At 34.4% G+C, this 17,579-nt stretch overlaps 1 protein-coding gene across 23 annotated transcripts in view; it reads right to left on the bottom strand.

Moving 5' to 3' along the window:
- Nucleotides 1-17,579, bottom strand: part of CCDC171 (coiled-coil domain containing 171) — a 378,190-nt gene that overhangs the window by 169,173 nt on the left and 191,438 nt on the right. For all 23 annotated transcript variants that reach the window (XR_014265395.1, XM_082467922.1, XM_082467938.1 and 20 more), the window contains 2 exons: nucleotides 15,454-15,958; nucleotides 14,491-14,607 (listed from right to left, as the gene is read on the bottom strand). Coding sequence is in view for 22 of the 23 variants with exons in the window: in XM_082467922.1 (XP_082324048.1) it covers nucleotides 14,491-14,607; nucleotides 15,454-15,958 (622 nt within the window). In the remaining variant the exon portion in view is untranslated. The remainder of the gene's footprint in view (nucleotides 1-14,490; nucleotides 14,608-15,453; nucleotides 15,959-17,579) is intronic.

Here is a 17,579-nt window from a genome sequence, read left to right as displayed (position 1 = left end):
AGCAATGTGTTGTATAGACACTAACCACTCTGAGAGGTGAAATTAAGTGGCAAGATAATTCCATAAGGCATTTCTTTGAATTTTTAAGAAGTGGGAAAGAGGCATACACTCTAAGTTCCTGACTGCTACTCTCAATGAATTACAGAAAAAGCACTAAATAATTTTATGCTTTGATGAATAAGAAGTATTTTTACGATATACTTCACATCATACAGTATAGAGTACAATTAATTCAATATTAAATAAATGAAGAAACAAAAAAAATCCTCTAGTGACATAGTTATAGAATTATTTGTATAATGATACAGAAGAGAAAAAATGTCACTAAAATTCCTCATGTCTAAGCTTGTCTAGACTAGTTAAAATGTTTGACTTGTTACATTTAACAAATTCTTGTTTATGCTAAATACATTTGTTAATCACTTTTCCCCTATCTAATAGCATGTCTTTCAAGAAAGAAGAGGACTCTATGTTCTGCAACTACCTTTTCCAATAGAAGGGGCAATATTGCACATCTAAGGTTAAAATCTTCAAAACAAATTCACAGAGAATTGTTTCGGCCAGTAGTTCTAAACCTGTGAACTACAGATCTTGAGGCAGTAGGGAGGGGAGGTTGAAAAGTTATTATAAGAGTTCCACCACTTTCAACTGCAGCATTGTCATTTGACCTTTATTTAGCCCTAAAAAAAATGTAGCATGAATAATATATGCTTATGATGTTGTGAGTGATAAAATTAAAAGTCCTTCAAAACACTGCAGAAGTCAACTGCTGCTAAAAATACAACTAGTGTGTGGGAAGAGCAGTCTACAATGTGTTTTCTTATTAAAATGGAATCCTCACACTCAGATTGAGAAAAACGCCTTTAATGAAAAAAAGGGAATAGTCAGTAATTATTTAATTAATATGTATGTAAATATGTCATTATTTAATTTAATAATGTGAGTCATGAATATAATAATAATAATAATGCCTAATGGTAATAATAACGTTAGAAATGTTAATCACGAGTAATGTTAACTGCATTAAAATTCGACTCAGTTCTAGACAGTTGGGAACATTTTCTCATCCTTGACACCTCCATCTTTCTTGCCATCTCCCTCACATCCAATCACATCACATTTCTACCATCTATTCAATTTTTTCTGTGATCATGGCATTGTCTCACCTATGTTCTTACAAGGGTCTCCCTACTCTTCTCCAGTCATTTCCCCTCTTCAATCCATCCTCCACCGTAGAAAAAATGACTTCTAAAACACAAATAGGATCTTGTCACAACCCCTGCTTAAGCTCCAATGAGTCTCTTCAAATCTGGGAATAAATTTCAAACTCCTTAAACATGGCTCATAAGGTCCTACATGATCTGATCCCTGCTTACTTTTCCAGGAGCATCTTTCACTATTATCCCTTTCATGTATAACTCCTTTCAAGGGACCCCAACAGATCACAATCTTAGAGCACTCTTCTGAGCAAAAAAATGCCTGTGTCGTCAAAGAGCTGTAATTTGAAAATATGAATCAGTTTTCAAACTTGGGAGCCAGTCATTAAGGTAAGATTCAAAACCGTGTTCTATCTAAAGAAGAAACTAAAAATACTATGAAAAAAAGCCCAAAATACTATTTTCAAAAAGTAATAAGAGAATGTCTTACCATATTTTAAAACTTCAAGAAATACTCATGAAAAGGGCAGTATGGTACCGATACCAGAAGAGACAGGAAGACTAATGGAATTGACTGGAGAGACAGGAAATAGATCCAAGTACGTATAATAAATATATACTAAATGGCATATCTTAATTCACTAGGTAAAAGATAGATGATGGAATTAAAACGTAGTGGGACTAGCTGGTCATCCATACACAAATAAATATTATTAATTTCCTCACTACTTCTCTGAAAATAATTCCAGATAAAATCCAAGATTTAATGTAAAAATCAAAAATACTAGACCAAAATATGAGCAGCACCACCTGAGGTGAGGCTAACCTTCCTAAATAAATCACCAAAAGAAAAACCATAAAGTAAATGATTAATAATGTTAATCATATAAAAATGCACAAACAAAATTAAAATACAAACTGGAAAAATTATTTACACTATATGGCAAAGTGCTAATATGTGTGATACACGAGGAGTTCTTATAATTCTATAAGAAACACACACACACCCATATATGAACATAATGAGATAATTTGTAAAAGAATATGAATGGGTGTAGAACAAATGAAAAGATATGCAACCGAACAGTCAAAATTACACATAAGGAATGATATAGTTTCTTTTGCCTTTCAAATCGATAAAAATAAAAAAGATTGTTAAAACTTCATGTACCAAAGGCATTATGAGAAAGCCAGAACTCTCAGTACTGTTCATGGGAGTGTAATGCAAAGCAACTTTTACAAAAGGCAGACTGGCAATACTTTCCAAACGTAAAATATGCAAACTCATTTCTGAGGAGTTTAGCCAAGGAAATAATTGCACAAGTATAAAATGATTTTATGTACAAACATGTTAATTATAGCATAGTTTATTATAATATTAATTAAAATAGTAAAAAAATATGAAAAAAATGCCAATATCCATCAACAGGGAATTTTCAGAGTAAACTATATAAACAATGAAATAGTATGTGATCAAATAAAATTAATGATGTACACCTACCTTACTGACATGGAAAGACATTTATTATCCAGTGAGTAGAAAACAAATTATGATGAGGCATGATTGTATGACTCCCTCATATAAAACTGGGTGTGTTTGTGTGTATACCTGTTGGTACACATGTCTGGGAGATTTGTAGAAATCATTAAAGTGTTAAGAATGATTGGGGGGCTTCCCTGGTGGCGCAGTGGTTGGGAGTCTGCCTGCCGGTGCGGGGGATGTGCGTTCGGGCCCTGGTCTGGGGGGATCCCGCATGCCGTGGGGCAGTTGGGCCCGTGGGCCACGGCTGCTGAGCCTGCACGTCTGGGGCCTGTGCTCCGCGGCGGGAGGGGCCGCGGCAGTGGGGGGGGCCCACGCGCCGCGATGGGGGGTGGGGTGGCCGCCGCTCGCTGCGGCTTGGGGGGGCCCCTCGCGCAGGGGCGGAGACCCAACGCAGCCAAAAGTGAGTAAATAAATAAATAAAATTTTTTAAAAATTAAAAAAAAAAAAAAGAATGATTGGGGATGGCCTTTTGGGTGATTTTATTTCTTCTGTGCAGGTTTCTGTACTGTGTGAAGTTTTTATACCAAGCATAAACACTTTTCCAGAAATAACAAAACTATTTTTAAAAGCACTGTATACTGTCTTCCTCATTCATTCATTAAACAGCTAGCTATAGGGCAACTCATATGCATGAAGGCACTGTGTTAGGCAATGTGGAGAGGAGATCTATAACACTGATTAAGAATCAGTAGCTCCTGTTTCTATCAGTGTTATTTATAAATAATACTATAGATACAAATGCCCAATAATAGAACTACTCAAAAACATATCTTGATTTAGACAAATGGTATTTAGGGGAATGATCATCAAAAGCAGGGGTTCTTGGACTTCCCTGGTGGCGCAGTAGTTAAGAATCCACCTGCCAATGCAGGGGACACGGGTTCGAACCCTGGTCCGGGAAGATCCCACATGCCGCGGAGCAACTAAGCCCATGCGCCACAACTACTGAGTCTGCACTCTAAAGGCCACGAGCCACAACTACTGAGCCCACATGCCACAACTACTGAAGCCCATGTGCCTGGAGCCCATGCTCCGCAACAAGAGAAGCCACCACAATGAGAAGCCCGCACACCACAAGGAAGAGTAGCCCCTGCTCGCTGCAACTAGAGAAAAGCCTGCGTGCAGCAACAAAGACCCAACACAGCCATAAATAAATAAATAAATAAATAAATAAATAAATAAATAAATAAATAGTATCCGGTTTTTAAATAAAGCAGGGGTTCTTGCTCATTTTTTGTCCCATGTATACCCTTGATAGCCTAGTAAAACCTATGGATCCCCTTCTTAGCATAATACTTTTAAACATGTTAAGTCAAAATACATAGGGTTACAAAGGAAGCAAATTTTATTAAAATGCAGTTTTCAAACTATTTTAAGTTTTATTATAAATATATTATGCATAAGACAATACATTTAAAATATAGACTGAAATTTTTTTAAAAGACATAGCATGGTAAAAGTTGTTGCTTAGCCAAACTAAGAATATTGAACTATGAGGTGATCTTTATGAAGGCATCAAACATGTCATGCTGGACATCAAATATTTTTATTTTTTTATATTTAGAAGTGATTAAAATCCTGATCCACAAATATATACTGCTGAAAATGTAATTAAAGTTCCTATAGTTCACTTTACAAGGCATAGGTAGGCATCTCTCAAAAAATACTAGAGTACTCCAAGACTCTTAAATTCTTAACATATACACACTACTATATGTAAAATAGACAACCAACAAGAACCAACTGTATAGCACAGGGAACTACACTCAGTATTTTGTAATAACCTATAAGGGAAAAGAATATATATATATATATATGTATAACTGAATCAATTTGCTGTACACTTGAAAATAACACAGCATTATAAATCAACTATACTTAAATAGAAAAGTAAAATTAAAAAAAGAAAACCTATTGTGGAAAGTTTTTTGTTCAAAAGTCAGTGAGTTCATCTTTGGCTAGGTAAACTTATTCAATAAGTTTATGTCAGAAAGAAAAACGATTGTGAATCTATGGTTCAAATTTGATGCTATGAAGATAGAAGGAACTTAAGTAGCACTTTTGAAAGAGTTCTAAAGTGTTTCCAGGTGCTTGCAGGTTGCGCTTTCAAAGAAATAACAGAATTTTTTACTTAGGGAATATTGGAAAGCAACATAGACATGAAGAATATAGAAGCTCAACTGGATGGATGAACAACTACTAGGTGTAGAATTGTCCTGATACATGGCCAGCTACATTGCACCAGCATCCATCTGTACATAGAAGACTGTGATTACATACCATGTATGTGATGAGTCTCATGATTACTGATCATCAAAGATGAGCATAAACAATATCTGGAGATAGTTGCAACAGCTGTATTACAACTTGAAAACATCTGTAATTCCTATTAGTAAATAAGTCACCATGCTGCTAATATTATCATGGTCTGTCATCACCATTCATAATTGAAGGAAATGTTCATTAATGGTTAGTGAAACAAGATGTAATTATTTTCCATCCAAGTCCACAGATGCTCCCCCTCTGAATTCTATCCATGGACCATTTTGAGAAGGGTTCTATGAACCCCAGATTAAGAGATCCCTTATCTAAGGAATATACTACACAATCATAAAACTATATCCTTCAGCCTCTACTTCTCCGTCAACTTAAATAATAAGAAAGCTGCATACCTGGACTACTCCACTCAGAGAACCATAATATAATATGCTCTCAGTTTTCACTGAAGACAAATATAAGCAACACTAACAAGTAAAAAACTTCTGCATCTTCTATGAAGTAGCTTTTAAAGATATAAACTGTGAATGTTATTCAATATTTTCAATATGATAATCCATGTAATAAATTCCTCTTAGGGTTTAGTAGCAAAAAAAAGTATTAATGGTTTGCTCTGTATGTTTGGAGAAATAAGAGAGCATCTCATATCTGGGGAACAACAAGCAGCTCAGTTTAGCTGAACTGTAGGTTTATCAATGAGAGTACAGGGAGGTGAGACTATACAAATAAATGAGAATCAGATCAAGAAAGGTCTTGTATACCGAGCTAAAGTGTTGATTCATAAAGTAGGAAATGAGGAACAATACTGCTGCTGATACAAAGATATGTGACAAACCAAGCACTACCAACGTGCAATAACTCGTTTAAACCCTTACAATAGCCAATGAGATGGTACGATTATTATAGCCATTTAAAATAAGTGCGAGAAAAAGAACAATGAAAAATGGTACATAGAATGACCCAGTCATATTGGAATACACACAAAACAACTTGAAAGAAGTATACACAAATATTAATCATACTCTCAGGGAGATTACAAGAGCTATCTTATAGTGATATTTTACAAATACCTGTAAGCTGCCATAATTTTTTTTCTGGAACAAGGTGGAGGTTTAAAATATTTTTAAATATACATGTATTATTTTAGAATAGATCTGAGAGGAAATTTTTTCTTTTTTTCTTTTACAAAAATCTTAAAAAATAATTGTGCCGTTTTGTTAGACAGTATCTGGATATTCAACTAAATCTTCTAAGAAAAGGCTCTTAAAAGTTTTCTACAAACTGCCTATAAGTTGCAAAATATGTTAAAGCCTCATATATGTTTCTTAAAATAAGTTTGATTTTGTATATTATTTTAACAAATAAATATATTCTATGAAAATTGTGACACTGGAATTTTACACAGTCATGAACACTTCCAAGGATAAATTATTCATTCAAAAATGTTCTTAAGAATGATAGGCAAATAAATTTTAATTTAGAAAACAAAAATTCTTTCACATTTTCCATATGCTTGAAAATTCTCAGAATAAAATGTTTGAAAAAATATGGGAAAATGCAAGAATAATAATTTTAAAAGTCACAAAATAAAAGTCAGTAAGTTAAGTGTGGCTCAAAATAGACACTAATAGCTCAAGTACTAAAAATGATCCACGGGTCAGATTGTACTTGTTTCAATTTCAGATATGAGTGAAATTATGTGTATAACAAAATTCTCTAAATTACTTCTTCTCACACTTTACTGTGGTTATAAATCATCTTGTTAAAATGCAGATTCTGGCTGAATAGCTCTGGAATAGAGTCTGAGACTGTGCATTTCTAACACCCCCCAGTTAATGCTGATGCTGCTGGTCGACAACCACACTTGGAGTAACACATCTCTTTTTATTCTTTGTTAGGATTCACTAAAGCCTTTAAGTTTTAAAATATATACTAATAACTACTTATTAATACAAATATCTTTACTTAGTGCTTTGAACTTCCTAATATGAAACCTCAGTGTTGTGCCGAATACAACCTAGATTTCTGAGTTTTACCTGGAAGAGCTGCTATGACCTCTACAAAGTTAACTCAAAGTATACGATGAAAGAAAGCTGTGAGTAGTAATAGCAGGGGCATGTATATTTGAGTCATCTATCCTCTAGATAATTAAAATTCAGTTATAATTGAAATGCATAAATGTGTAAGAAAATGGATGAACATTCTACTCATAACCATCTACTCCTGTATTTGTTCAGAGATATTTCAAAGCAAATCAGCACAATTGTTTCTATCTCGAGAAATCCAGTCTGAACAAGTCATATAAAAATGCTCAGCTATCTATAGGGTTCTTTAGTCCATTCCTATAATGATTGATATCCCAGCCCTTCAGTGGAAGTAACAGTCTCCCCTGTTTGAGGTAAATGATCTCTTGCAGGCACACCATTTGGATACCTGGAAGAAGTAATTTATCTCAAGTGGGCAAACACTTTAATGAAAGCAAGAAGGTTGCCACCTGTCCAGTATTTACAGAGACAACATGGAAACTGGGGTCTTTGCCCACTGCCTGTAAATACATCGTCAAAGTTTAAGAAGGCAGCAGTGGCATCTACCTTTAGCAAACACCTCACTTTCTGAGCAATGAATTCAAGCTACCACTATTGAACTTCCAGTTTCACAAAAAGGTATAAACTAATATACAGGTTCCACTGAAATGTCAGAGCACAAAAAAGAGATAACACAACATTTATTGGACAATTACATATACAAGGGACTTGGCTGAGAAAGTTACATTTACTCCGAATAACTCTATGAGCTAGGAACCGCCCTTAGCCAAATTTTACAGATGGATGAAGAAGGATGAAATGATTTTCCCAATGTCACACACATAGTAAGCAGTGGAACCCAGATTCAAATCTAGAATCCAGGTTCTTAATCCATATTCTACTGCATATCCGACATGTTTCATTTTCTATCCTAGACAATTTTAAAACTTTCTCTCCTAATTAGTTAATAGTATAATTCAGAACTTACTCTAAAAAGATAAGCACCTAACTTTTCAAAAGAGTAATTTACTCATTTTTTTTTGAACAGTGATAATAGGAGAAGCAATAGTTACTATTTAATATATTAAAAGCTACTACTTGCTATTGCCATACATGTACTAGTTTTCCTGGAGCTAAAAAGAAAAAAGTGAAAATGAATGAGATAATGCCATTTGCAGCAACATGGATGGAGTTAGAGATTATCATGCTAAGCGAAGTAAGTCAGAAAGAGAAAGACAAATACCATACAATATCACTTATATGTGGAATATAAAATATGATGCAAATGAACTTATTTACAAAATAGAAACAGACTCACAGACAGAGAAAACAAACTTATGGTTACCAAAGGGGAAGGGATGGAGGGATAAATCAGGAGTTTGCGATTAGCAGATACAAATTACTAGAGGTAAACTAGGTAAGCAACAAGGTCCTACTGTATAGCACATGCAACTATATTCAATATCTTGTAATAAACTATGATGGAAAAGAATATGAAAAAGATTTTATTTCCATATATATGAATCACTTTGCTGTACACCAGAAACTAACACAATATTGTAAATAAAAAGAAAAAAGTGACAGTGATGCCATCAATACGTAGTCCCGACATGTAATATGATTGAAATTTTCAGCAAGTTCTTCAAAAAGAAAGACAGAAGGAACAGAGAAGAAAAATCAGAGTTCTAAGAAATATCCTCTTTCATTTCAGAATTTTCACATTTCCTAAATAGACTTTCCCAAGATTTTGCCATTTCAATTTCCCACATGGCTGAAAGAATTAAGATACTATTCATAGTATTAGATGATTCAAGGGACAAGGAATCAATTGCAAATCAAAGCTGAACTGATATTCTTGATACCTGCCCTATGATGAAAACCTCCTTTTGTAAATTGGTTAAATAGATGAACGAATGCCCAACTGATATATATTACCCAGACATTACAATCATTCTCTAGAAGATTATTAACAGAAAGAGAAAAATCCTCAAAAAGTATGATATTTTTTAAACTATAGCTATGATAGTATATCATAAGCAAAGCACAGCATCACTTCTGTGATATTCTTGCTGAAAATGCATAAGCTAAATCTGATCATGAGGAAACAAATCAAAATTAAGGGATATTCTAGAAATAATTGGCTTGTAATCTTCAAGGTCACAAGGGTCAAGGAAAAACTGAGGAACCCTTCCATACTGAAGAAGACTAAAGAGACATGACTAAATGCAACCCATAATTCTAAACCAGATCCTCTTGCTAAAAAAGACGCGGTTGGGACAAATAGGGGAAGTTGAATGTAGTCTGAATGGTAGTAATGTATCAATGTTGGTTTCCTGATGTTGATCATGGCACGCTGGTTACGTAGAAGAATGTCTTTGAAATACATGCTATAATATGAGGGAGCGATGGGGCATCATGTGAGCAACTTGCTCTCAGACCATTCAGGAAACAGAATTCTCTGTTGTGAACTACTTGCAACTTTTCCATAAGTTTGAGGGTATTTTGGAATAATTTTTAAATGAAGATATTAAAGAGTATGTAGCCTATGATATCATTTATATCATTTGTTAGTCTGCTAGCGGATGGATGAGTAGGTGGCACGAAGGAAGGAAGGAAGGGTGAATGGATAGAGAGAAGAAGAGGGATAAAACAGATTGGAAGAACACATAAGAACACATAAAAATGCTTACATTAACTATCCCTATATGATGGGAAAATATGTTTGTTTTTGTTTTGTTATTGTTCTCTGATTTATTTCTTTTCCAAGTTTTCTGAATTGACCTGTTTTCTCGTATAATGGAGGTAGTAGAAGTGGTGGTAATTTGAAAAAAAAGAACAAACAAAAACAATCCTCTCTACTGCAGATGTTGATTAGCTGATTCATTCCATCCACAAACTCTTCCTTCCCTTTTGTCAATCTCCAGGTAGCCATCTAGGGAGAATCATGTGACCCAGCTCAGGCCAATGAAACAATAGCAAAAGTCTGCTGGGGAAGCTTTTGGGAAAGCTTTTGCCTTCCTGATATAAAGGGATATATTCAGCAACACATGTCTTCATATTTTTAACAATTTTCTTGAGATATAATTCACACACACTATAACTTACCCATTTAAAGTGTACAAATCCATGGTTTTTAATATAATCACAGTTATGCAGCCATCACCACGAGCAATTTTATAAAATTTTAGTCACCCCCAAAAGAAACTCCATATCTATTAGCAGCCACTTCCCATAACCCCCAACCCCTCCCCAGCCTTAGGCAGCCCCTAATGTACTTTCTGTCTCTAGATCTGCCTAATCTGCATATTTCAAATAAATGGAATAACATGCTATGTGATTTCAAATAAATGGAATCATATTATATACAATCTTTTGTGACGTAGCATATTGCTTTCATGGTTCATCCATGTTGTAGCAAGCATCAGTACTTCATTACTCTTTACGGCCCAATTATATTTTATTGTTTGGATATCTGTCCATTACCCATTTATCAGTTGATGGACATTTAAGTTTGTTTCCATTCCTTGACTATGCATTATGCTGCAGTAAACATTCATGCACAAGTTTTTGTACATATATGTTTTCATTTCTCTTGGATATATACCTAGAAGGAGAATTGCTGGTTCAAATGATAACTCTATGTTTAATATTTTGAGGAACTGCCACTCTTTCCCAAAGCAGCTATATCATTTTTTATTCCCACCAGCAATGTATGAATGTCTTCACATTGTGTCCCTCCCTTCTCCTTCCTGCACAAATACAATCCTGATGCCTAAAAGTAGAGTGACCAGCTTAAAACTAGGAGGCATAAACACGAAGATGCTAATGGCTTAGCAGAAAGACATAGTCTGGATTTCTATCTACCTCCAGACTTACTATTTGGGAGGAGAAAAAAACCTTATATGAATAAGCTACTCTAAGTGGGGGTCTTCTATTAGGTACAAAGAAAGCAAACCTGTGATGCCCCCAAACATCCAATGCCATTATATTCAGAGGAAGAAATTTCTTCCTGATCTTTATATGTATACTAATTTATAACAGAACCACGTTTTAACAAGTTGGAGCTGTATGGGATGTGTAAATGGTCTTGAAATTTTAAGATAAACTAATGTATTTTCATTTTATTTCCTCTAAATTTTTATGAAATTTCTTCATTATTATTCAGTTAATGCAATAAATCTTAATAAAGACTGATATCTGAACTAAGAAAAGTAAGTGAAAGAGTAAACAAAGGCATTCTAAGCACTTTACAAATTAACTCATTTAGTCCTCTAAACTCTGCTCTAGGTAATACTTACTATTCCCACTTTACAAATAAAGAAACTGGGAAACAGAGTTTAAATAACTTGCCCATGTCATGTGGCTAGCATCAGAGTCAGTATTCAAAGTCAGGCAGAATACCTGCTTAACCCTACACTATGTTGCCTGCACTGTACAGCAATTTAGCAATTTTAGAACAGAAAATTAATCATTAGTAGTCTAAAAATGTATACAGGTAGGTGTGTGTGTATTCATGTTCATTAATGCTAAGTGCTACTTTCACAGTGAGATGGGTGGTAAGGGAACAACAATTTTTTTTAGCACCCACTATGTACCAGATACCATACAAAACATTCAACAAGCGTTATCTCATTAATTCCTCATAACAATGGGGAAGACGATACCATCTTCATTTATGGGAAAAGAGTGTGAGGCCCAGTAAAGTTAAGTAACTTGCCCAGTTTCACACAACTAATAACTAGCAATGCTGAATATAATATCAAGTCTACCTTGTTCAAAGCTAATGCTCTTTCTATTACACAATAATGATTACCTATTTAGATTTTTCAGACACTTAAACTATAAACTCAACATGACTATATAAGCTGTTATGGCTTTACATTTATTACCCGTATCTGTTGATAATCACTCATAGATTTTGAAAATATTTTCCCATCTTTTCTGCTAAAATATCTAAAATTTCTACTAGGATACACTTAAAAATAAAAACACAATTGCCTAGATAACAATACATTAACCCTTCATCATGTTTTGAAAGAATTATTCTATGAGCCCAGCTAGTCAAGCCACCACTGCAGAAGATCCACACTGATCATTTTTGTACTAGTTCAGTAACAATTATCTATCTGCCTGGACCATATCCTTTCCAATACTCTTCAGGACTTTGATACATCAATGATTTTCCCCTTCTAAGCAACAATCATTTTCTCTTCTCCAAGTAGTGTTCTTTATCCAACAACATTTAAAGGCTTGCCTAAAAATAAGTTTTCCTGAACTTGCTATTTCCTCAAGCTAGAGGCATCCCAGGTCCTAACATCAAAGACAGCTTGTTCCTAGAGATAGGCAAGCACTTAAAACACCACTCTTGGTCTACATTCTACTTCACAGGTCTTACCTACACATATTTTTTTCAAGGTCTGAATAAAAATTTTGTCAATATTTTAACTTAAAACTGTTACAAGGGGCTACTTTTAGAAAATGTGCTCAGGGGAAATCGCTGCCTACTTTCATAAATCAACAATCTGATCCCATGCCAATGATCTACCCTTTCCCCCACTACTTCCCAATATGGTTAGAGTTGACAATATATTTTATCCATAAGTCAGACCTGCTACGCATGGAGTTACATTCGCACCTCTTGAATGTCCCTTCTGCCCATTCTATGCTTATTCCCACCTCTACATCTCTGCTTAAGCTATGCCCTGCATCTGAATGCCATCTCTCCTCTCTAACTTACTGTCATTCTAGGCCCAACTAAATCACTAGTCCCTGAAGCCTTCCCAATACTCATAAGCCCACATAGAGCTTTACCTTCTGCGTATGCTTACATTTAAAGCCTGTACTTCCTCATCCAATCCTTGATTACATTCTGCCTAAGTTGTTCATGAGTTGTCGCTCTTATTCTTATGACCATTATGTATATTTTCTAGAGGATCGATCAAGTCACATCTTTTTCTTTTATCTCCTCAAGCATATAGCACAGTGATAAGAAAAAAAAATGCATTAAATAAAGTAATAATATAAATAAGATTATAGCTTAAGAAACCAATCTACTTTTAGGTCCACATACCTGAAAAAATATGACTAACAAAAATCATCTGTTTATTAAACTAAACCCCAAAATTTATTAAGTTCTTTCAAGAATGTTACAATTTTGCTTTGAAGTTATAATACCAACATTCTTAAAATATATTTACTTGCACTTTTATTTCAGACTCCAAACCCAGTATGTTGAGATTTTGCTGATACATTAAAATATGCATATTCCCTACCAATATTTACGGCCACAACCTAAAAATAATCTTTGGATCATAAGTTTTGTACTATAAGAGCCTAGTTTACATGTTTGAAATCACAATAAATTATCTATATTTACACAGCAGAATTGTCTGAAGAATTAAATTACATCCCAAATTATCATTTCATTAATACTTAGAATATTTCATTACGCAGGCAAGTATTAAAAAGTCTACTACTATACATTTTTTTTTTCTATTAATGTGTCTGAAACGACCATAATTAGTCCAATGACATAGCTTAAGCAGTAGGTAACTGTATGTTACTCTTTAAGTGCAGAGAAATTAGTTTTCATTGAACCTTTCACACAAACATGCCACACAATCTAAGTCATGAAAAAATAAACTTGAATTTTAGACCTTTGGAAATCACTGGTTATAGGTGGCTTCAAACCTAGTGGAAAGGAGCAGACTATTTAAATTAACTCTATTTAAAATTAAATAGAAAAAATAAAAACATGTTGCCAGGGGCTTCCTTGGTGGTGCAGTGGCTGAGAATCTGCCTGCCAATGCAGGGGACATGGGTTCGAGCCCTGGTCTGGGAAGATACCACATGCCACGGAGCAACTAAGCCTGTGAGCCACAACTACTGAGCCTGCGCCTCTGGAGCCTGTGCTCCGCAACAAGAGAGGCCGCGATAATGAGAGGCCCGCGCACCGCGATGAAGAGTGGCCCCCACTTGCCGCAACTAGAGAAAGCCCTCGCACAGAAATGAAGACCCAACACAGCCATAAATAAATAAATAAAAATAAACCCAAAGTTTAAAAAAAAAAAAATGTTGCCAAATGAGAGAGAAAAATTTTCTACTGATTCAGTTATTATTCAGATTTCTAAAGCACATGGCCAGAAACAGAAGATTAAAACATTGGAAAGAATATTACCAGTATTACTTAATAAAAAAGCTAATGATGAGTTTTCCATGGGAAAAGCGTATCACAAAGGAAAAAGAAGGTGAATGTATTCACCAAGAAGTGTCATTTAATTTCCCCATAAAGACAAAATTAACATCAAAAATTACATTAATTCACTACTTCATTAAATACAGATTTAGTAATCTCTGTGCCTGAATAAAAGAAAGATAAAAACAAATACATTTTCTTCCTTGAAGGTTTATTAGAATTTGTACCATAAAGAATTTCTGGACATTTGCTTTTTAAATGTATTTTGCAAGGACATAAAATGGGGAATCATACCTGTTTTACTAATAGCGTCCTGTAACTCAGCCATAGAACTGATTATTGCAGCAAGAAGGTCAGAACTGGTGAGCCAACTGAGAGCTTGCAAACAACGTAACTGCTCCTTTTGATGTTCTGCAAAAACAGAAGAAAATCCATTATGCAATTCTACAAAAATTTATTAAAATCCATTTAAAAATTATAGCAATATTTAGCTATTTAAGAAGTAGATCAAAATTTGTACGTAGAGCTTCACCTAGTGCAGAGAAGTCTACAATAGATGTGAGATTTTATTGACTTTATTTACAGTTCAATTTTTCCATATAAGAAGAGAAGTCAACTAATGTATTTGATCATGAAACAAACAGGCATTTTATTAACTCCTCTCTATATATAATGGTAACTGACATCATAAAAGAAAAGGGAGAAGGAAATTTTCTTTAGTTCTACTTACTTAATAGCTTGCTTTTGAAAAGTTAAAAACTGAAATAATTGTTTCCTCAGAATAGTCAAGCATTCAAATAAAGTTAGCTATAAAACTTACATTAGTTTCATTTTCATTCAATTCTTCAATAGATTTTTAACTCTGATCATTTTATACTAATTCAAAGAAAGTGAAAGTAAATTATGCTACTAATTAATTTTAAATAGGGCAGAGTTTCTGGATTGACTTTATTGAAAAATCGCTGTACAAACTTTTCAATTTACTGTCAAAAGAGCATTCAAATATAATAAAGCTAGACAAAGTTGAAATCATATATATTTGCTACTTTCTTTATATTTTAATGTTTACAACAAAAAATTAAAGCCTAATTTATACATAGATACACACATTCATACACACATACATATCTACATATGTATGTAGATATGTTACATGATTTGACATTGTAAATAATTTTTTTATGTTTTTGCCCAACATATTCACTTCGTATGTCACTTACATTCAACTCAGATTTTTAAAAGCACAAATTATCTTACTTGGAAATTTATGCTTGTCTTTGGGCTCTCCTGTACACACTAACATGCCTATGCCTTCTTTGAAACTCTCCATCCAGGTAAAAAGAGAGGCACACGACTGGCCCAAAATCTTGAGTCTGTTTGCTGCCAAAATTGCAATAACGCCTTTCCGGAATACACGTATCAATCCTTTGAATGCTTTTTTCTTCATCTTGGCTTCCTCTTGCTTCTTTTCCTCTACAATTGACAAAGCCTGGGCTAGAGTTCTAACTTCCAATTTTAACAACTCAAAGGTGTTGACCTGCCCCTGGAGAAAATCTCTCTGTGTGGATAAGGCAGATGATCGGCTATACAGAGGATATAAGGCACCAGCCATCAACGCACAGGCCGCCAGCAAGGATGTTTGTTCCCTTTTAGTCTGTGATAACAAGTTTTTGAAATGTGTGTTTTCAACAACCAATTGTTCATGTGACTTCTCAATACGGTTCAATTTTTCCATATTTTTTTCAGCAATTTCTTGAAATTTCTAAAAGAAAAGTCAAATAATATATTTGATCATGAAACAGGCATTTTATTAACTCCTCTTTTAAAAAAGAAAAACTTTTGCTGACAACTATTTCTTTTTCTTCAAAATATCTATGTTCTAAAATATCCAAAAAATACATATGATAGAGCAACAGTGGGCCAAACAGCTTAGATCTAAATGTGCACGGTAATTTTTAAATCCCTTATATGGAAGCTTTACACAAAGTAGAGCACATACATTTAAAAATACTTTGTAAATTTCCTGTATACTTATGCATAAATACACATATTCAGAAAAAGAAAATTCCTTCTCTTCCATTCCTCAGTAACATGTATTTCCTACTTTTAAACAGAAATCACACCAGCATTAGAGGCTTTTCTATATGTAAAAAGATTTAACTTTTTGTCAAAATAGCAAAGGGTTAAATAAATAATACAATACAGAGCATCTGACTATCTGCCATTTACTAGACGAGAGGGGACTGATTCTCAAAGCATACTCTCTTATTTCAGTTTCTTCTTCCCCAAGACAGAAGGCTGTACAAAGTACAGCTCCAGTGCTGGGAGTAAATACTAACTGTGGGCTGGGCCTCAGCAGCTCTCTGGTCCTTTTTTCCTGATCAAGGTACTTATAATTCAAAACTTAACATGCAACGCACAGAAATTTTAACTGCAGGCACTGAATTTTAATCACTAGAAAATAAACTAGCTCTCCATGAAATCTTACACCTAATCATTAAGGAATTGCTGAAATAGAGTAAATTTTAGAAGATAACAGATGCCAATTTCTTTTACTGATTCATTTATCATTCAATAAACATTTACTGATTGCTCACTAAATTCCACACACTAGGAAAACAGACAAATAAATCAATGATTGTGGTATAATGCTGTGATGGAGCTATGCTAGATTGCCAGAGATGCACAAAAGGATGTTTATACCAAATGACGTTGACAGGCTTTTGGAGGAATATGGCAAAGGACAAGTGGGAGTGAGATGTGTAATAGAAAGAACAACAACAAAAAAAACTCAACTCCACCAATAAGGAGGCTAGCCAATAGCTACCCTTATAATAAAATTTAATCTAATCTAGTCCATGGTGATTTAACAGCTTTAGCTGAATCTTTACTTAACCAAATAAGCTGCCCTGGCTTGTCCATGGACTTCGTTCTTTATAAAACAGGCCAAGGGAGTTCAATTTGAATAAGGGGGTCAGTCAGAGACAGAGAAAAATCATGCTCTATATAAAGTGAAGTAGTATCTTCATTATGAGAGAATCCTTTTGGGGGCATTAAGGAAAATATTTCTCTTTGTATTATTGGTTCAGGTTACACTCCGTCTGAAATTTAACAATGGTCTTTGGGAAAGGTTTACAGTGAGTGTGTGTCTGATTCAAGAGTTATCCACGAACAACTAGAACAATCAAAGGCATTTCTAAAATTTACATTGGCAGGAAGACTTCAAAGGTGATCAGACTTAGAGACAATCATACAAACTCTTAACTACTCTGCAAAATTTGGGTGTCAAAGCCTACCATGGACAATGTTAACAGGAAGTAGCCAAAAGGATTCAACCTTGTTGAAACACATGGCTGAGAAAAGTAACCCCCGGACCAAAACCA

This window comes from Balaenoptera physalus (assembly GCF_965194825.1).
Source record: "Balaenoptera physalus genome assembly, chromosome: 7".
In the NCBI taxonomy this organism is placed as follows: Eukaryota; Metazoa; Chordata; class Mammalia; order Artiodactyla; family Balaenopteridae; genus Balaenoptera; species Balaenoptera physalus.
The sequence above is the reverse complement of the archived record's forward strand: the minus strand, read 5'-3'. Positions and strand labels throughout refer to the sequence as shown.